At 47.2% G+C, this 15196-nt stretch overlaps 1 protein-coding gene across 1 annotated transcript in view; it reads right to left on the bottom strand.

Moving 5' to 3' along the window:
* IVD (isovaleryl-CoA dehydrogenase) overlaps positions 1–15196 on the bottom strand; it is a 29489-nt gene that overhangs the window by 9418 nt on the left and 4875 nt on the right. The window contains exons 2-7 of the mRNA XM_045015438.1: positions 13676–13765; positions 12235–12286; positions 6681–6850; positions 3961–4054; positions 3111–3247; positions 1858–1954 (exon numbers count right to left, since the gene is read on the bottom strand). Of these exons, the coding sequence (XP_044871373.1) occupies positions 1858–1954; positions 3111–3247; positions 3961–4054; positions 6681–6850; positions 12235–12286; positions 13676–13765 (640 nt within the window). The remainder of the gene's footprint in view (positions 1–1857; positions 1955–3110; positions 3248–3960; positions 4055–6680; positions 6851–12234; positions 12287–13675; positions 13766–15196) is intronic.

The following is a 15196-nucleotide window of genomic DNA, read 5'->3' as shown; positions in this document are numbered from 1 at the left end:
TTTACAGTCCTGCAGCCTGAGCATGAATCAGATGACAGGTCAACTGTAGGTGTTTAATTGCCAGGTAGACATACCCCATGCGACTTCTGTTCACTGTGGATGGAAACTGAAGGTCTGCCAGATGTCTAGCTCATTCAGGAATTGTGTTGATGGGCTCTGTGGGGAACTGCAACCAATCCTCCTCCACCAGAAGGTCAGTTGTCACGTCATGGGACTTTGAGAATGAGCTGAAAAAATGCAGGAGAAGAGAAAGGAAAAATACTAATAGCAAACATCTTAAACATTTTGTCAAAAGAGAAATGTCCTCATCAGTCACAAGAAGCTAACAAGACAAAACTACTCACAAATAATGGAGTGTCACAGCGAAACAACTGAACAAACACAAATGCCCCCTTTGCAAATGAAGAAAAGGAACTGATGATTATGCAACAAGTTGAAATATATATGCGCTCAATGCACAAGGGGTGCAGGGCTAATGGTTGTGTCTCAGGGCAAAAACCTGAAAGTGCTCTGAATTGGCTTCTCAATCATTCCATGTGTCACAAGAATGTGGATCCACAGAAGGTATCCACTATGGCAAAAAACACTCAGTGAAGCACTGCTGACAGTGAAACCATGTACCTTAGAGTGGATGAGATTGTAGTGCTAGAGGACCCCTTGATCTATAAGGGTTTGTCTACACAGGAATAAAAAAAAAACAACATGGGTCACCCGGGTCAGCTGACTTGGGCTCAGGCTCCAAGGCTGAAAAACTGCAGCGTAGACATTCGGGCTCAGGCTGGAGCCCGAGCTCTGGGACCCTGCAAGGGTGGACGGTCTCAGGGACTGGACTGGAGCCTGAGCCCAAACATCTACACAGCAATCTTTAGCCCTACAGAACAAGCCCCACGAGCCTGAGTCAGCTGACCCAGGCCAGCTGTAGCCAAGCCAGAGGGCTTTTATTCCCATGTAGACGTACCGTAAGAGAAAGATGTCCTGAAGACATACAGGAAGATATTGAATTGGCTCAGTCTCCAAGACTGGAGATCAGAAGCAGCAGTTGTAGCTCACATGCAAAGAGTGTACGGTTTTAGCACTATCCTGATCTGCTTCAGTGAGTGATCAGAAAACAGGAATCATGTTGCCATGAGAACACTGTTCTGTATGGATCAGAGCATACATGGAATGGTTAAAAGACCCAACCTAGGTTCATTGACCTTTCTGACCAGAGGTTGGGGATCTGGTAAAATTAGAAATGTTGGCAGTTAGGGGTCTGAATCAGCCCCTGAAACTCCTCTGAAGTGATACCAAACCTTGCCCTCACAGATGAGATTTTCGGAGTCAAGAAAATGGATCTCTTCCATGTACTGTACACCGGTTTTTAATTTCCTTCCGTGAAAAAATGGTCACAGGAATTGAACCAAATAAAGCATGTTGGACAGTGACCACAACCTACTACCAGGGGTTCTGGAAAAGCGGCGCTCAAGGACTCGTTAAGAGTTTCTCTAAAACACCATTCCCAGTATCCAGACTGGAGGCTCCAAGATAAACAGCATAATCAGCAGTTTCTCCTAAAGCTTCATCCAAGCTTTGCAAAGCCAGTGGCTAAGTGTCATGTCCAATGCAGCTCAACCCAGAGAGTGGAACAGAAGTGACCCATCACTGGCAGACTGAATCACTCTAATGCACAAGATAGCAACCTCTCCTAGCCTCATCTCACCTGCAAGACAGTCACCGAGGAGAGAAGTATCTGGAAAACCTTCTACTCAGAATCTGAATGCACACATAAGTGATGTTTCAGTCTATATGAGTGAGGAGAGTGGAAGCCACTATGTGGATATGGTAAGGGGTTCTGCTCAGCTCTCAGAAGTCACTCACCAGGAATCTTGCAGTCCTCAAAGATCAGTTCACAGGTATTGGAACCCCTCATTCCCAGCTTATCAAGCTTCTGAGCAGTGCTGAAACCAGGCATACCCTGCAAATGAAAAAGAGAAGCAGGTTACTAGCTTCTCTCTTCTGGAAGTTGAAACAGACCATGACAGAGAAATTAAAGCAAAACCTCCCCAACCTAATAGACGAGCAGGAGGGATTGCAACAAGTGAGGTGTGCTGGAGGACTAGCAGTGTCAAATGTCTGCTGTTGGAGCAAACACAAGTGTGAGTATTAGTGTGGGGGAAGCAAACACGTGTACCAGAAAGCAGTGCCTGAGATGACAACATGAACCGTGGGAGTGGAATTTGTTTTCTAAGACACATAAATCTGGAATGAGTAACAATGACTTAGTCAGAACACAGAACCAGATGTTAAATATTTAAATCAATACATGGTAAGGATAGCTGTGTGGGCCCAGCGGTTGTGTGGTTCCAGCCACTGACACTGGAAACGCCATCAAAAGGTTAACTGGTCTGAACCATTCTTATCAAATGACCATTATGTTTAGCCCTTTATCATAGCTTCCTGCCTTCATGAAGACGCCTTGTTATTTTTTCTACAGTGTGATAGGTGTATATGGCTCTCTACAGTCAAATTAAAAGGAGAGAGACAGGTTCCTGACCCCAAGCGGCTCGCAAGCTAACAGCCTGATTCTGCTCCCACTGAAGTCAATGGAACAGGATTGAGCCATTGGACCAAGATCTGCAAGGTATGACAAACAGAGGATGGGGAGCATGGGGATTACAGCAGAAGATCACAAGATATGTTTTATGTACATGTTTTGTAGGTTCTGAAGGCAGTGTGTGTGGGGGGGAGGGGGGTGGGGGAGGAGGTGGGAGGGTAGTGGGTAGGGGAGGGTTAATAATGAAGATTGTTTTCATGGTGATATACTGAAAAATTTGAGGGAACAAAAACAGGCATGAAGGTGGCAGTGCAGGTCAGCAGAGGAAGTGAGGCAGCATAGTGTACAGGCTTAGAGAGGGCATTCCAGACCCTATGTGCATGTGGACGAGTGGGGTGAAAGCATTACTTGTCCGGTTATCACTACCATATCACAATGCTCCTCTGAGCACGGGGCTGCTAATTGTCAAGACTGACTACTTTAGAAGGCCAAGTAGTTCTATTTGGGAAAGGATTGTAGGCTCAAAATAGGATAAAATAAGGCAGGGTGACTTACTCTCCAGTGAAGTAAGGCCTACCTTCTCCACGATGAATGCTGTTATACCCCGGGAGGCTGGAACAGCACTGAGATCTGTTTTAGCATAAACTATTAGAACATCAGCGTCTGGTCCATTAGTGATCCAAAACTTGTTCCCATTCAAAACAAAGTAATCCCCTAGAAACATAAGAGATGGACTCTGTTAGTTCACAACAGACTCAGTCAGGGATTCAGAAACAACACCTCTCCTCTGCCTCATGACCCAATAAACTATAAACCAGGCTCCCTACGGCACTCTCAGAAGTCCACAAAGCAGCCTTGGTAAAATACCTCCCCAGACTCTGGGGTCCAAAGGATAAGATTAATAAGCCATTGTAGAGCCCACCCCAGGCCTCTTAATAAGGCCTTTATACAGCCCTCGTACACAAGCTATTCTTCCCACCATAACCAACTCTCTGTGTGAAACAACAGACTAGAGGTGTCACAGGTGTGCCAATGTGATGGTTCATTTTTTAACCCTTCTCCCAGCCAAAATTCCATATTTACATTTTCTGGGTCTGGAATCACTCAGTCTCTTCCATCATCGTCAATAATGGACCTGGCCCATCCCTCTCTACAACTTTTCTGTCAAATCCTTGAGTGAACCTTCTGCTTGCCTACTAGGGAGTGGCATGTTGGTGTTGGTCCTGCTTTGAGCAGGGGGGTGGACTAGATGACCTCCTGAGGTCTCTTTCAACCCTGATATTCTATGATTCTATGAAAGCTGATTCTGCCCAGAGCACAGCTGAATGTGTCAAGAAGGTTAAATTTATTTTTTAAAGGAAAGATGCTTAGGCTGGCCAGGAGAAGCACATGGGCAATTTCCCCAGCTGGCACATTAAATATTTTACCTTTTCTGTCTGCCTTGAGCTTCATAGAGACAACGTCAGAACCAGCATTGGGTTCACTCATTGCCAGGGCTCCAACGTGCTCCCCATTGATCAGCTAGGAAAAAACAAGACAGAAAAATGGAAGAGGAGGAGGAAATGTTTTTGTTGCTTTTTTGAGTGGGGAGGGAAGGGGTTGCACTCAATCTCAAAGTTCATTGTGTTCCATATAAACTATACGTAGGAAACTTTGTCCCTGGAAGAATTCCAACAACAAGCTCACGTGTGCTATTGTGCTGAGGGCACAGAACAGAATCAAACCACAAGATGAGTCAATTCACATGTCAGTTACTGTTTTAAAAACAGAGTTTTATCCATCTATCTCCAAGAAGGTGCCAACAGAACCATGCTGACAGCCATATGCCTTTTTCAAACTCCATGTTCCCCGATTGCCTTTTAAAATGGCTGATTGGCAGAGGCAAATATTTTATGCATATGCAAAAGAAAGCTCAGCTTGTTTAAAACTAGAATTGTAGAAAACAAAAAAGTCAATGAGGGGGACAGAGAGTCTGCAGTGTTCAGCACTAGATTAATACCATGATTCACCACACACTTGTGATGGCATGGCAGATGGACACCCTCCTTCTGTGTCCCCTCATGCCATGTTCTGACACAGCTGCTGCTGTCTCTTCTCTGTTCATGTTCTCCTGTCCTTTTCTCCTTCTTGCCCTTTACCTTCTCTGGGTATTTTTTGTATGTCCCCCCCCCCCTCTTTTGTTCCCTTGTTTTGTGGAGAGAGATTTAATATACAAATATATATATATATATATATATATATATGACATATTAAATCTGTATATTTCAACCGCATTTTTAATGATGTACTGGAAACTAGTTTGGTTTTATAAATTATATAAACTGACCAAAGTAGTTTTCAGCCCATCATTAAAGATTCAGTTAAAATTCAGGAATAATGAAAAATAAGGTGGTTTGTCATATTGCAAACCAGAGAATGACAATAATGTTAAAATACACTGAGAAATGACAGGGACACATGGAGTTTATGTACTGATAGACTGAACAAGATTTATTTTGTTAAGTAATTGAACCCTTTTCTTGCTGCTGAATTTAAGTCCCTCATGTTGACCATTTTAGATAGCTGTGATTCAACTTATGAAAAAATACATCCAATATGTTTAGTTATTGAAATCTGTTTAACAGAGGCTGGGGTTTAAACCACGGAGGTCACTTGAGTGCCAGAGAAGACTTACAATCAGTTGATTAACAAACAAACGAAGCAACCAGACAACGGAATAAGGAAGCAATGAGTGATACTTAGTACGCATGCAGCGCTTTTCATCCAGAAATATCAAAGTGCTTTATGAAGGTAGAACAAGATTCTCGTCAAAGTCTTTTTGGGGGGAAACCAAAAAAAAAAAAATTTTACTTCACAGCCACACACAAGAACTGAGGTACAGAGAGATTAAGTGACTTGCCCAAGGTCACCCAGCAAGTCAGTGGTAAAGGCAGATATACAAGAGCAACGTTCCTCCCTCTCATGGTATGTCTACACTTTGAGCTGGGGTTTAATACTCAGCTTGAGGAGACATACCCACGTTCGCTCTAATCGAGCTAGCATATTACAAAGAGAGCATAATTGTGGTTGTGCAAACGTCAGAGGCTAGCTAGTCCAAATACGTACCCATCTGACATGCTAGGCACATACTCCTGCTGTTCACGTCACCATGACTACACTCTATTTTGAGTGTGCTAGCTCGATCAGAGCTAGTGTGGGTATATCTCCTCCAACTGGAATTTATACCTCCAGCTCCAAGTGTAGACATACCCTTAGTTTACTGTCCTATCCACTGGACCACGCTGCCTCCAGAAATGACCCTGAAAAAAGCTCAAACAAGACATCTGTACCAGTTTTAAGTTCTGCAGGAACCTTCACCAAGATGGATTAGTTAGGACAAAAGAGGATCATTAACAAACTGGAGAAGGGCAAATTTGAAAGGTACAATCCTTTTCAAAGCTTGCTGCAGTAAGCTCACGTGATGTATTGGAAGATTAAGCTCTGTGAAAGACAAACATGTCCGGACATGCAGTTGTAATACATGCCTCTGGTGCCTCATGAGCCATGCAGGGCAAAATGCTTCTGGCACCTGAGAAGTGCATATCCCACACTGCAACCACTCATTTTAAAAGGGTCAGCAGTTACTCCAGCAAAATGTGTGTAAGCAACACACGTTTGTTAGAAAAAAACAGATGTGTTTGCTGGCTTAAAACCCCTTTTCAAAATGTCTTTTTAACTTTTAAACATTTTTCTTACTAAAGGGCCTCATCCTGTGCCCACTGGCTTCCTTATTTGTTTTAAAGAATATAGGGATCCCTACAGTAAGAGCAGCTTGCTGTGGTACTTTCTGTCCCAGGTGTAAGACAGAAATGGATTGACCCAAACAGCCACTGGGAAGAGATACTAATGCCAGAAGTTCAGTACTGTCCCATTCAATGTATGCAGCTGTTAGGCACACAAGGGGAGACAAAGTGCTAGAGCTCAGTTCAGCCATGGAATGTCTGTGAAATGTTGTGAACTCTGTTGCTACTTTAAATGTCAAAAAACATGTAGTTTTATGCTATAACTAGATCTATTACTTCACATTTCTTCTTACTGCGCACCAGATACCACAGGCACCATGTAAACAGATATTCTCTCAGGTCCTCTGCCTCCACCAACTACATACCTTGGGTAGGTATTTCTCTTTCTGTGCTTCATTGCCATTCCGTACTAACTGGTTAATACAAAGGTTTGAATGGGCACCATAACTGAGTCCAACAGCTGCTGAAACTCGAGAGATTTCCTCCATTACTAACACATGGTCCAGATACCCCATTCCAGATCCACCATATTCCACTAGCAGGAGAAAAAAAATTCATGATCACCTTAGATCAATAACCCTATGGTAAATAAAACATATACAGTCTCCTGCAACATAAGAAAAGAGGAGACTAAGGAGGGATATGATAGAGGTATATAAAATCATGAGTGATGTGGAAAAAGTGGATAAGGAAAAGTTATTTACTTATTCCCATAATACAAGAACTAGGGGCCACCAAATGAAATTAATGGGCAGCAGGTTTAAAACAAATAAAAGGAAGTTCTTCTTCACGCAGCCCACAGTCAACTTGTGGAACTCCTTGCCTGAGGAGGTTGTGAAGGCTAGGACTATAACAGCGTTTAAAAGAGAACTGGATAAATTCATGGTGGTTAAGTCCATAAATGGCTATTAGCCAGGATGGGTAAGGAATGGTGTCCTTAGCCTTTGTTTGTCAGAAGATGGAGATGGATGGCAGGAGAGAGATCACTTGATCATTGCCTGTTAGGTTCACTCCCTCTGGGACACCTGGCACTGGCCACTGTCAGTAGACAGATACTGGGCTAGATGGATCTTTGGTCTGACCCGGTATCGCCGTTCTTATGTTCTTATGCAAATTGAGTCCAATGCTGGACTTAAACTTCACTGGATGTCTCAGAAACTTACATTTGGACTTCCGCTTTAGACTGACTCTCACTGAGCTAGTTACTTCTGGGTTCCCCATCCTTCCTGAATCCCAACTCTCCTATCTTAAAGGCACAGTACATTACTTATTCAGAACAATTAGTAACACTTTGTGCATATAAAAGCATAGTAACCACATATACACGTATATATGAATAAAACATTGACCCAACATCCAAGCATCGTAGACAACTGCATGATTCTGCATCTCTCATACTAACTGTATCCCAAAACTTAGCATTAATTTAATATTACCACAAAAATTAAATGGAGAAAAAGCAAAAAGGTACAGAAAAACAAGAAGACTTTTCCAGAGGATAATTGATATAAGATGGAGAATGAGTAGGGCAGAGGGGAACAAAAAGGCTGCTCCTAACTAATAGCAGGAGCTGCAAAAGAGAAGACTTTCACGTATGGCCAACTCGAGAAGCAGGAGCCAATGACAGATGAGGGCATAGTAGAATAGATGAGGGCTTAATAGACTAAAGAGAAACAAAGTGGGTGAAGTCAACTGGGGCAAATTCCATGGACGGTTTTCAAAACAAGAATGGCAGCTTTCAACAGGATTCTGAAATGAATGGGGGAGCCAGTGGAACTGCCTAAGGGTTGGGGGGTGATATGGTCAAACTTTTCAGAAGCAGGATGGAGAAAAATTGATGATTAGTTAAATAAAAATATTTTTAAAGGTAACTAAAAGGGTGACTAAAGATACAAACAGAATAGTCTCAAACTGAAGTGGTAGAAGATTAAAGCTGGAGAGGAAACAACAGAAACAGAGAGAGAAGATGGAGGAAAAAAGAGCAAAGACTGAGGAATATATATACGCCCAGGAGTGTATATATATTGGCTTGCAGACAGAGAGTGATATTATAGGTAGCAACAGAACTACAATGGGAGGGAGGCAGAGATAGCTGCTTAGCTAGGGAGGGAATCCAGGAGGTCTGGATGGTCAATACCACTGAATGTTGCCCTATGGGAGCAGCAGCCAAGAAGAGAGTAGAGGCTGCTTGCCATGCTGAGGAAAGTGAATGAAGAGCAGAGTGAGTGCATAGCCTGGAGGTGTGTGCTACTGCCTGTAACTCCTAAAGCTAAAAAGATGGCCTCTGATTCCAAGTGCAGCCCCTTCCACACCAACACTCATTTTGGTGGCAGCTGATCAATTTGTGCTCTAGATTCTCATCCTCCTCACCCCACATCAGAGTCTGTATTCTTACTCCCAGCATGCTAACCGATGAGGAAAATATGAAGCAGATTTGTGGGAACAGTAAGAATGCTGGGTGGGACACACACAACGCTATGGAGAGGAAACCACCATGTTAAACATTACTGACATAGACATTTTTGAATTCCAAAAGTTACCAGGTGAAATAAGACAGACATTTAAAAATACTGCCTTCAGTGCAGCCAGGATTTCACTTTAAGTGCTATCAAATGCACAGAGAAAACAAACGAAAGGAAAATAGAAAAAATTTCCCCCCTAATATCCATCAGAGTTATTACAGAAACATGTTATTTGTAACAACAGTAAGTCAGTCTTTTAGACAAAAAAGTGTGATTCAAGATGGTGTCCCTTCAGAATTTTTATATGCCACATGGTTGCATTATGGTTACTGTAGAACCATATACAGTTGAACCCTGTTATGTCGCCGGCCTAGGGGTTTGCCAAAAATAGTCCAGATAACCGATGATCGAGATAAACCCCTATCCACCCCTGAACTCCCCTGCCCTCTCTCCAACACCCCCTCCCTGCCCTCTTACTGCAGTGCCTGCACGTGGCTGGATCCGGCGAAGCCGGACGGGGAAGCGGGCCGGGCGGCCGTGGACGGGGACCCGGAGCCGGGCAGCCAAAGAAGCGGGACCCGGTAAGCAGGCCAGGCAGCAGGCGAAGCGCGGGGCCGGGCGGCAGGCGAAGCGGGGACCGGGTAAGCGGGGCCGGGGGGGCGGGCGGCAGGCGAAGCGGGGACCAGGTATGCGGGGCTGGGCGGGCGGGCGGGGACGGGCAGGGACCGGGTATGCGGGGCCGGGCGGGCGGGCGGTGAAGCGAAACCGGGTGGAGGGGCGGGCGGCAAAGCGGGGACCGGCGAAGCGGAGCCGGGCGGGCAGGCGGCAGGCAAAGCGGGGACCAGGTATGCGGGGCCGGGCGGGGACGGGCCGGGACCAGGTATGCGGGGACGGGCTGGCGGGGACGGGCGGGGACGGGCAGGGACCAGGTATGCGGGGACGGGCGGGCGGGGACGGGCAGGGACGGGCAGGGACCGGGTATGCGGGGCCGGGCGGGCGGGCGGCGAAGCGGAGCCGGGCGGGCAGGCGGCAGGCAAAGCGGGGACCGGCGAAGCGGAGCCGGGCGGGCAGGCGGCAGGCAAAGCGGGGACCAGGTATGCGGGGCCGGGCGGGGAGGGGCCGGGACCGGGGATGCGGGGCCAGGCTGGCGGGGACGGGCAGGGACCGGGTATGCGGGGCCGGGCGGGCTGGCGGGGACGGGCAGGGACCGGGTATGCGGGGCCGGGCGGGCTGGCGGGGACGGGCAGGGACCGGGTATGCGGGGCCGGGCGGGCTGGCGGGGACGGGCAGGGACCGGGTATGCGGGGCCGGGCGGGCGGGCGGCGAAGCGGAGCCGGGCGGAGGGGCGGGCGGCAAAGCGGGGACCGGAGAAGCGGAGCCGGGCGGCCAGGCGGCAGGCAAAGCGGGGACCAGGTATGCGGGGCCGGGCTGGCGGGGACGGGCAGGGACCGGGTATGCGGGGCCGGGCGGGCTGGCGGGGACGGGCAGGGACCGGGTATGCGGGGCCGGGCGGGCGGGCGGCGAAGCGAAGCCGGGCGGAGGGGCGGGCGGCAAAGCGGGGACCGGCGAAGCGGAGCCGGGCGGGCAGGCGGCAGGCAAAGCGGGGACCAGGTATGCGGGGCCGGGCTGGCGGGGACGGGCAGGGACCGGGTATGCGGGGCCGGGCTGGCGGGGACGGGCAGGGACCGGGTATGCGGGGCCGGGCGGGCGGGCGGCAAAGCGGGGACCTGCGAAGCGGAGCCGGGCGGGCAGGCGGCAGGCAAAGCGGGGACCAGGTATGCGGGGCTGGGCGGGGACGGGCAGGGACCGGGTATGCGGGGACGGGCTGGCGGGGACGGGCAGGGACCGGGTATGCGGGGCCGGGCGGGCGGCTGGGGACGCGGGGAGCGGGCGGCTGGGGAACCGCACGGTTGGAGAGCCAGGGAGCGGGCGGCTGGGGACACGGGGAGCCGGGCTCGAGATATTAGGGTTGGGCAAATCGACATAAGGGATGAGAAACCCATAAGATAAAGAGGGAGTTTGGCAGTTCCACTTGTAAAACCTCGAGTTAATAGGATTGGCAAGTTAACCGAGGTCGAGATAAATGGGTTCGACTGTATTTGCATTTCCTAACTCTGATATAATGTTGCATTAACATAATTTATTTTTAGGTCTAGAAATTGAAAAGAGCGATTATCATTTAATACACTATCGAAGAACCATAATCCATTGGTACCTGAACATGTGGTTCAAATGACCACACATTCCCACAGGATCTCATATCATCAACATTATGGTCCCAAAGTTTGTGCCCTGCACAAAATAAATTTACAGACAAGACCCCTTCTCCCAGAAAACTTCCACTGGGACACCAACAAAAATCACAGGGCAAAAGCTCAGGCACAGAAAGGTGTTTGTGGGAAAATCCTTGAGGAAATCAGAATAGGAACAATTCACGGGAGAAGCATGCTCTGAGGAGGGATTTGGAGGAGAGGCAGAGATGGAGCTTATGCAAAGTGGGAAACTATTGCAGCCTGGGGTACAGCATTAAAGAAGACAAAAAGGCAAGCATGAGAAAAAGCTGAAAGGAACTGTAAGGAGTTGGGAAGAGCAAAGAGAGCGAGAGCAAGAGGAAACAAGGGCAGAGAGACTCACTCAAGCAAACTCAGGTCTGACCACTGAAATAAATGCAGGTGAATTATTTCAATGTATAACTAAACAGAAGGGCTCTGCATGGGTTAGTCATGAGTACATAACCAGAGTCCTGGGCAGGGCAGTCCAGCCTGTGCTGCTGCAGCTTCACTATTGTTATCTGAGCTAGCTTTGATTTAGCTAACTAAATATGTCTACACATCTGCAGTTACCCCTCTGATTACAGTTGTGGTCAGCGCTACATCAGCTAATTCAACTCTTCACCATGCTGCTTGAACACACTAATATTTTGTAATGTAGCCAGATACTTATTCTAAGAATTTTTTATTTTTAACCTTCTTTCTTCAAACCTCACGACTGCATTGCTTATGATGAAGGATAACAAGACAATTTGAGAGTTATCAAACTGCAAAGTGGTAATAGCTGAACGTCCTTAAACTGTAAAAGCCATTTTGAAGTGCTCAAAAAGGGATAAAGTGATGTTCTTCAAAGTTTCAACAAAGAGAAGCACCTTGAGAAATTTCAGCACAAAGATAGAATTCTCTGCATCTCTTCAGAAAAGAGGTTTAAATCACACTGAAATACGAGTTTTGGGTGAGTGGTGAGTCTTCCATGATGTTCTTTATTATAATTAGAAAAACCTGATCCTACCACAAAAGGTCTGTATAATAAACTGTATCCCAATTTGAAGGGACAGAGTCTGCTTACAAGACTGTGAGGTATGAATTAATGTGGACTAGCTTGTTAAGGGCTGAGACAGATGAGCCTAAGTGGCACTTCATGGAGGTAATCATTCAGTAGGTGTAAAAGATAAGAACAGACTCACCAGGAGTTGTAATTCCCAGAACTCCCAGCTCCCCGAGCCTCTTCCAGAACTCCTATGAACACAAAATAAAGCAGTTAATACAGCCTTGCCCAACCATGACACAAGAGCAGGACTCCTCACAACAATCTCCATCAACATATTAATTTGCATGCACTGCAAAAAGATTCTGAAGATTAACTCCTGCCTGTGCATAATATTATACATGCAAGTAGTCTCATTTGACTTCAATGATATTGTGTTATATATATATATATACTTAAGTCACTGCAGGATCAGGGCCTAAGGCTGTAACTCATTCCCCAGTTTAAACCCAATTTTGACGTAACTCAACCCGCACTTCCTCCGAAAACTGCTTTTCTGACTAGATTTTCAAACATTGTCTCTTGCCAAAAATAATTTCCCATCTCCACCGCCGCCCCAAATCTTTTTTTTGTGAAAAGTTTCAGGTTTATTGGCTAGGGTGACCAGATGTCCCGATTTTATAGGGACAGTCCCAATTTTTGGGTCTTTTACTTATATAGGCTCCTATTACCCCACACCCCCGTCCTGATTTTTCACACTTGCTGTCTGGCCACCCTATTATTATTATTCAGATACAGGACATTTCTCATTTTTTAGAAGTTGCCATGTTATGGAAGTTGGATCCCCCAAAATGGCCTGCACTAGACACAACAGTTCTGTTTTACGCAACAGCCCTGGATGCTACCTGATGCGCTGGACCATATTTATAAAGGCTATGTGCAAAGCTTTGGAGTTCTTCATTATGAAAATGTAAACACCAGAGATTTGTGACGTCTCAGCAAATATTACAAGTTTCTTAGTCTTGTCGAGCTTATGCTCTCCAATGATGGGACCTGAATACTCCATAAATCAAAAAGCTCTTGTTCGCAGAACTTACAAGTTCTGTTGGAATGTGAATTTCACACTGGAAGTCAAATATCTGTTTGGATAGTGTCTGCACTGAGTATTTTCTATAACAAATTTCACAGAGAACTCTAACATCAGAGAGCCTGCAAAGAAAGCGTTATGCATCAGAGAGAAGTTCCATGCCTCTTTTAGCCAGGACGCAGAAGAGTGCAGTGCTCCAAAGTTGAGACACCAACTAGCCAAGGCCAGTACGAAAGATGGAGTCTCTGGGCGGGGCCCAGAGGCAGCAGCCTGATGACAATCCCAGCAAGCAAGGAAAAGGCCTTATCACCAGACTCTCTGCCAATTTTTTTTAATGGCCTCTGGTTAGGTTTATTTCTCAGGCTTGTTAGAGCTTAATAACTTTACGAGCCCCATGTATTTCCTACCGTAACTCTTTCTTCAGGGTTTGAGAATAAATGTAAAGTGAATATGTTCATATGACATGGATTACACTTTCTCTTCTAGACACAGCACATGACAGAGAGGGACCTTGACTGCCATCTCACTCCCAGATCACACAGCAAGGACTTACCCGCATGCCTTTAAACTCATTCTCCTGGTCGATTTCTTGGGCCTTTGGAGCCAAATGCTCCTGACAGAACTTGACCATTGTCTGTCTAAGCTGTAAATGAGGTAAGGAGGGAGAAAAAAATACACATTAAACCATAACAGTATATCTTCATTGCCTTCCCTGCCACATCTCCAACATGCCCCAACAGGATGTTTCCTATGCCCCCTAAGAGAGCACAGTGAAATCACGCAGCTCTGAGTTTCAGGTGATAGGACAAAAAGAAAACCCCAAAGGCCTTTTAAGAGAAGTTAATAATAAGGTTGGATTTGAATCATTAACCTGCAAGTGACAGTCTTACACTAAGGGCTTGGCTACACTGGAGAGTTGCAGCGCTGGTGGTGGCTTTACAGCGCTGCAACTCACTCACCGTCCACAATTGCAAGGCACATACAGCGCTGTATATCTCCCTGGCCACAGCGCTGAATGTACTCCACCTCGGCCTGGGGAATAACGACTGCAGCGCTGGTGATGAAGCGCTGCTCCGCCAGTGTGGCCACCAAAAGCGCTGTTATTGGCCTCCAGAGGTATTCGGAGGTATCCCAGAATGCCTGTTCAGCCACTTTGCTCATCAGTTCGAACTCTACTGCCCTGGCCTCAGGTGACCTGCCCTTTAAATGCCCCGGGAATTCTAAAAATCCCCTTCCTGTTTGCTCAGCCAGGTGTGGAGTGCAATCAGTGACTCTTTCCAGGTGACCATGCCTCCATGCGCCAAACGAGCCCCAGCATAGAGCAATGGCGAGCTGCTGGACCTCATCAGTGTTTGGGGGGAGGAAGCTGTGCAGTCCCAGCTGCACTCCAGCATAGGAATTACGATACCTATGGGCAGATATCAAGGGCCATGCTAGAAAGGGGCCATGACCAGGACGTGCTGCAGTGCAAGGTTAAAGTGAAGGAGCTGCCAAGTGCCTATTGCAAAGCCCGCGAGGGAAACCGCCGCTCTGGCGCTGCCCCCACGACCTGCCGTTTTTACAAAGAGCTGGACGCGATACTTGGGGGTGACCCCACCGCCAATCTGAGGACCACAATGGACATTTCAGAGCGGGGAGGGGGAGTAGGAAACCGAGAGTGAGGGTACTGGGGTGGGAGGAAACACCCCGGAGTCCCTGGAGGCATGCAGCCAGGAGCTCTTCTCAAGCCAGGAGGAAGGTAGCCAGTCGCAGCAGCCGGTACTTGGTGGAGGACAGAGGAGCAGGTTCCCGGTAAGCAGCTTTTATTTTCAGGATGGAAATTTTTCAGGAGAGGAGGGAGGGTTCTGCATGCATGCATGCCTAGATGTAGAATAGCCCATTGATGCGGTAATCGGCCTTGGTAATCTCTTCAAAAGTTTCAGCCAGAGCGTGGGCAACGCGCTTGCGCAAGTTTATTGGGAGAGCCACGCTGACGATAGCTCATCTCAATTGATTAGACTCTGCCTGTTGGTATGCATACTTCCACCTTTTCATGTTCTCTGTATGTATACATATCCCCTGTCTGTGTGTTCCA

Source organism: Mauremys mutica, chromosome 4 (genome assembly GCF_020497125.1).
Source record: "Mauremys mutica isolate MM-2020 ecotype Southern chromosome 4, ASM2049712v1, whole genome shotgun sequence".
Lineage (NCBI taxonomy): Eukaryota > Metazoa > Chordata > Testudines > Geoemydidae > Mauremys > Mauremys mutica.
This window is presented reverse-complemented; position numbering and strand designations above follow the sequence as displayed.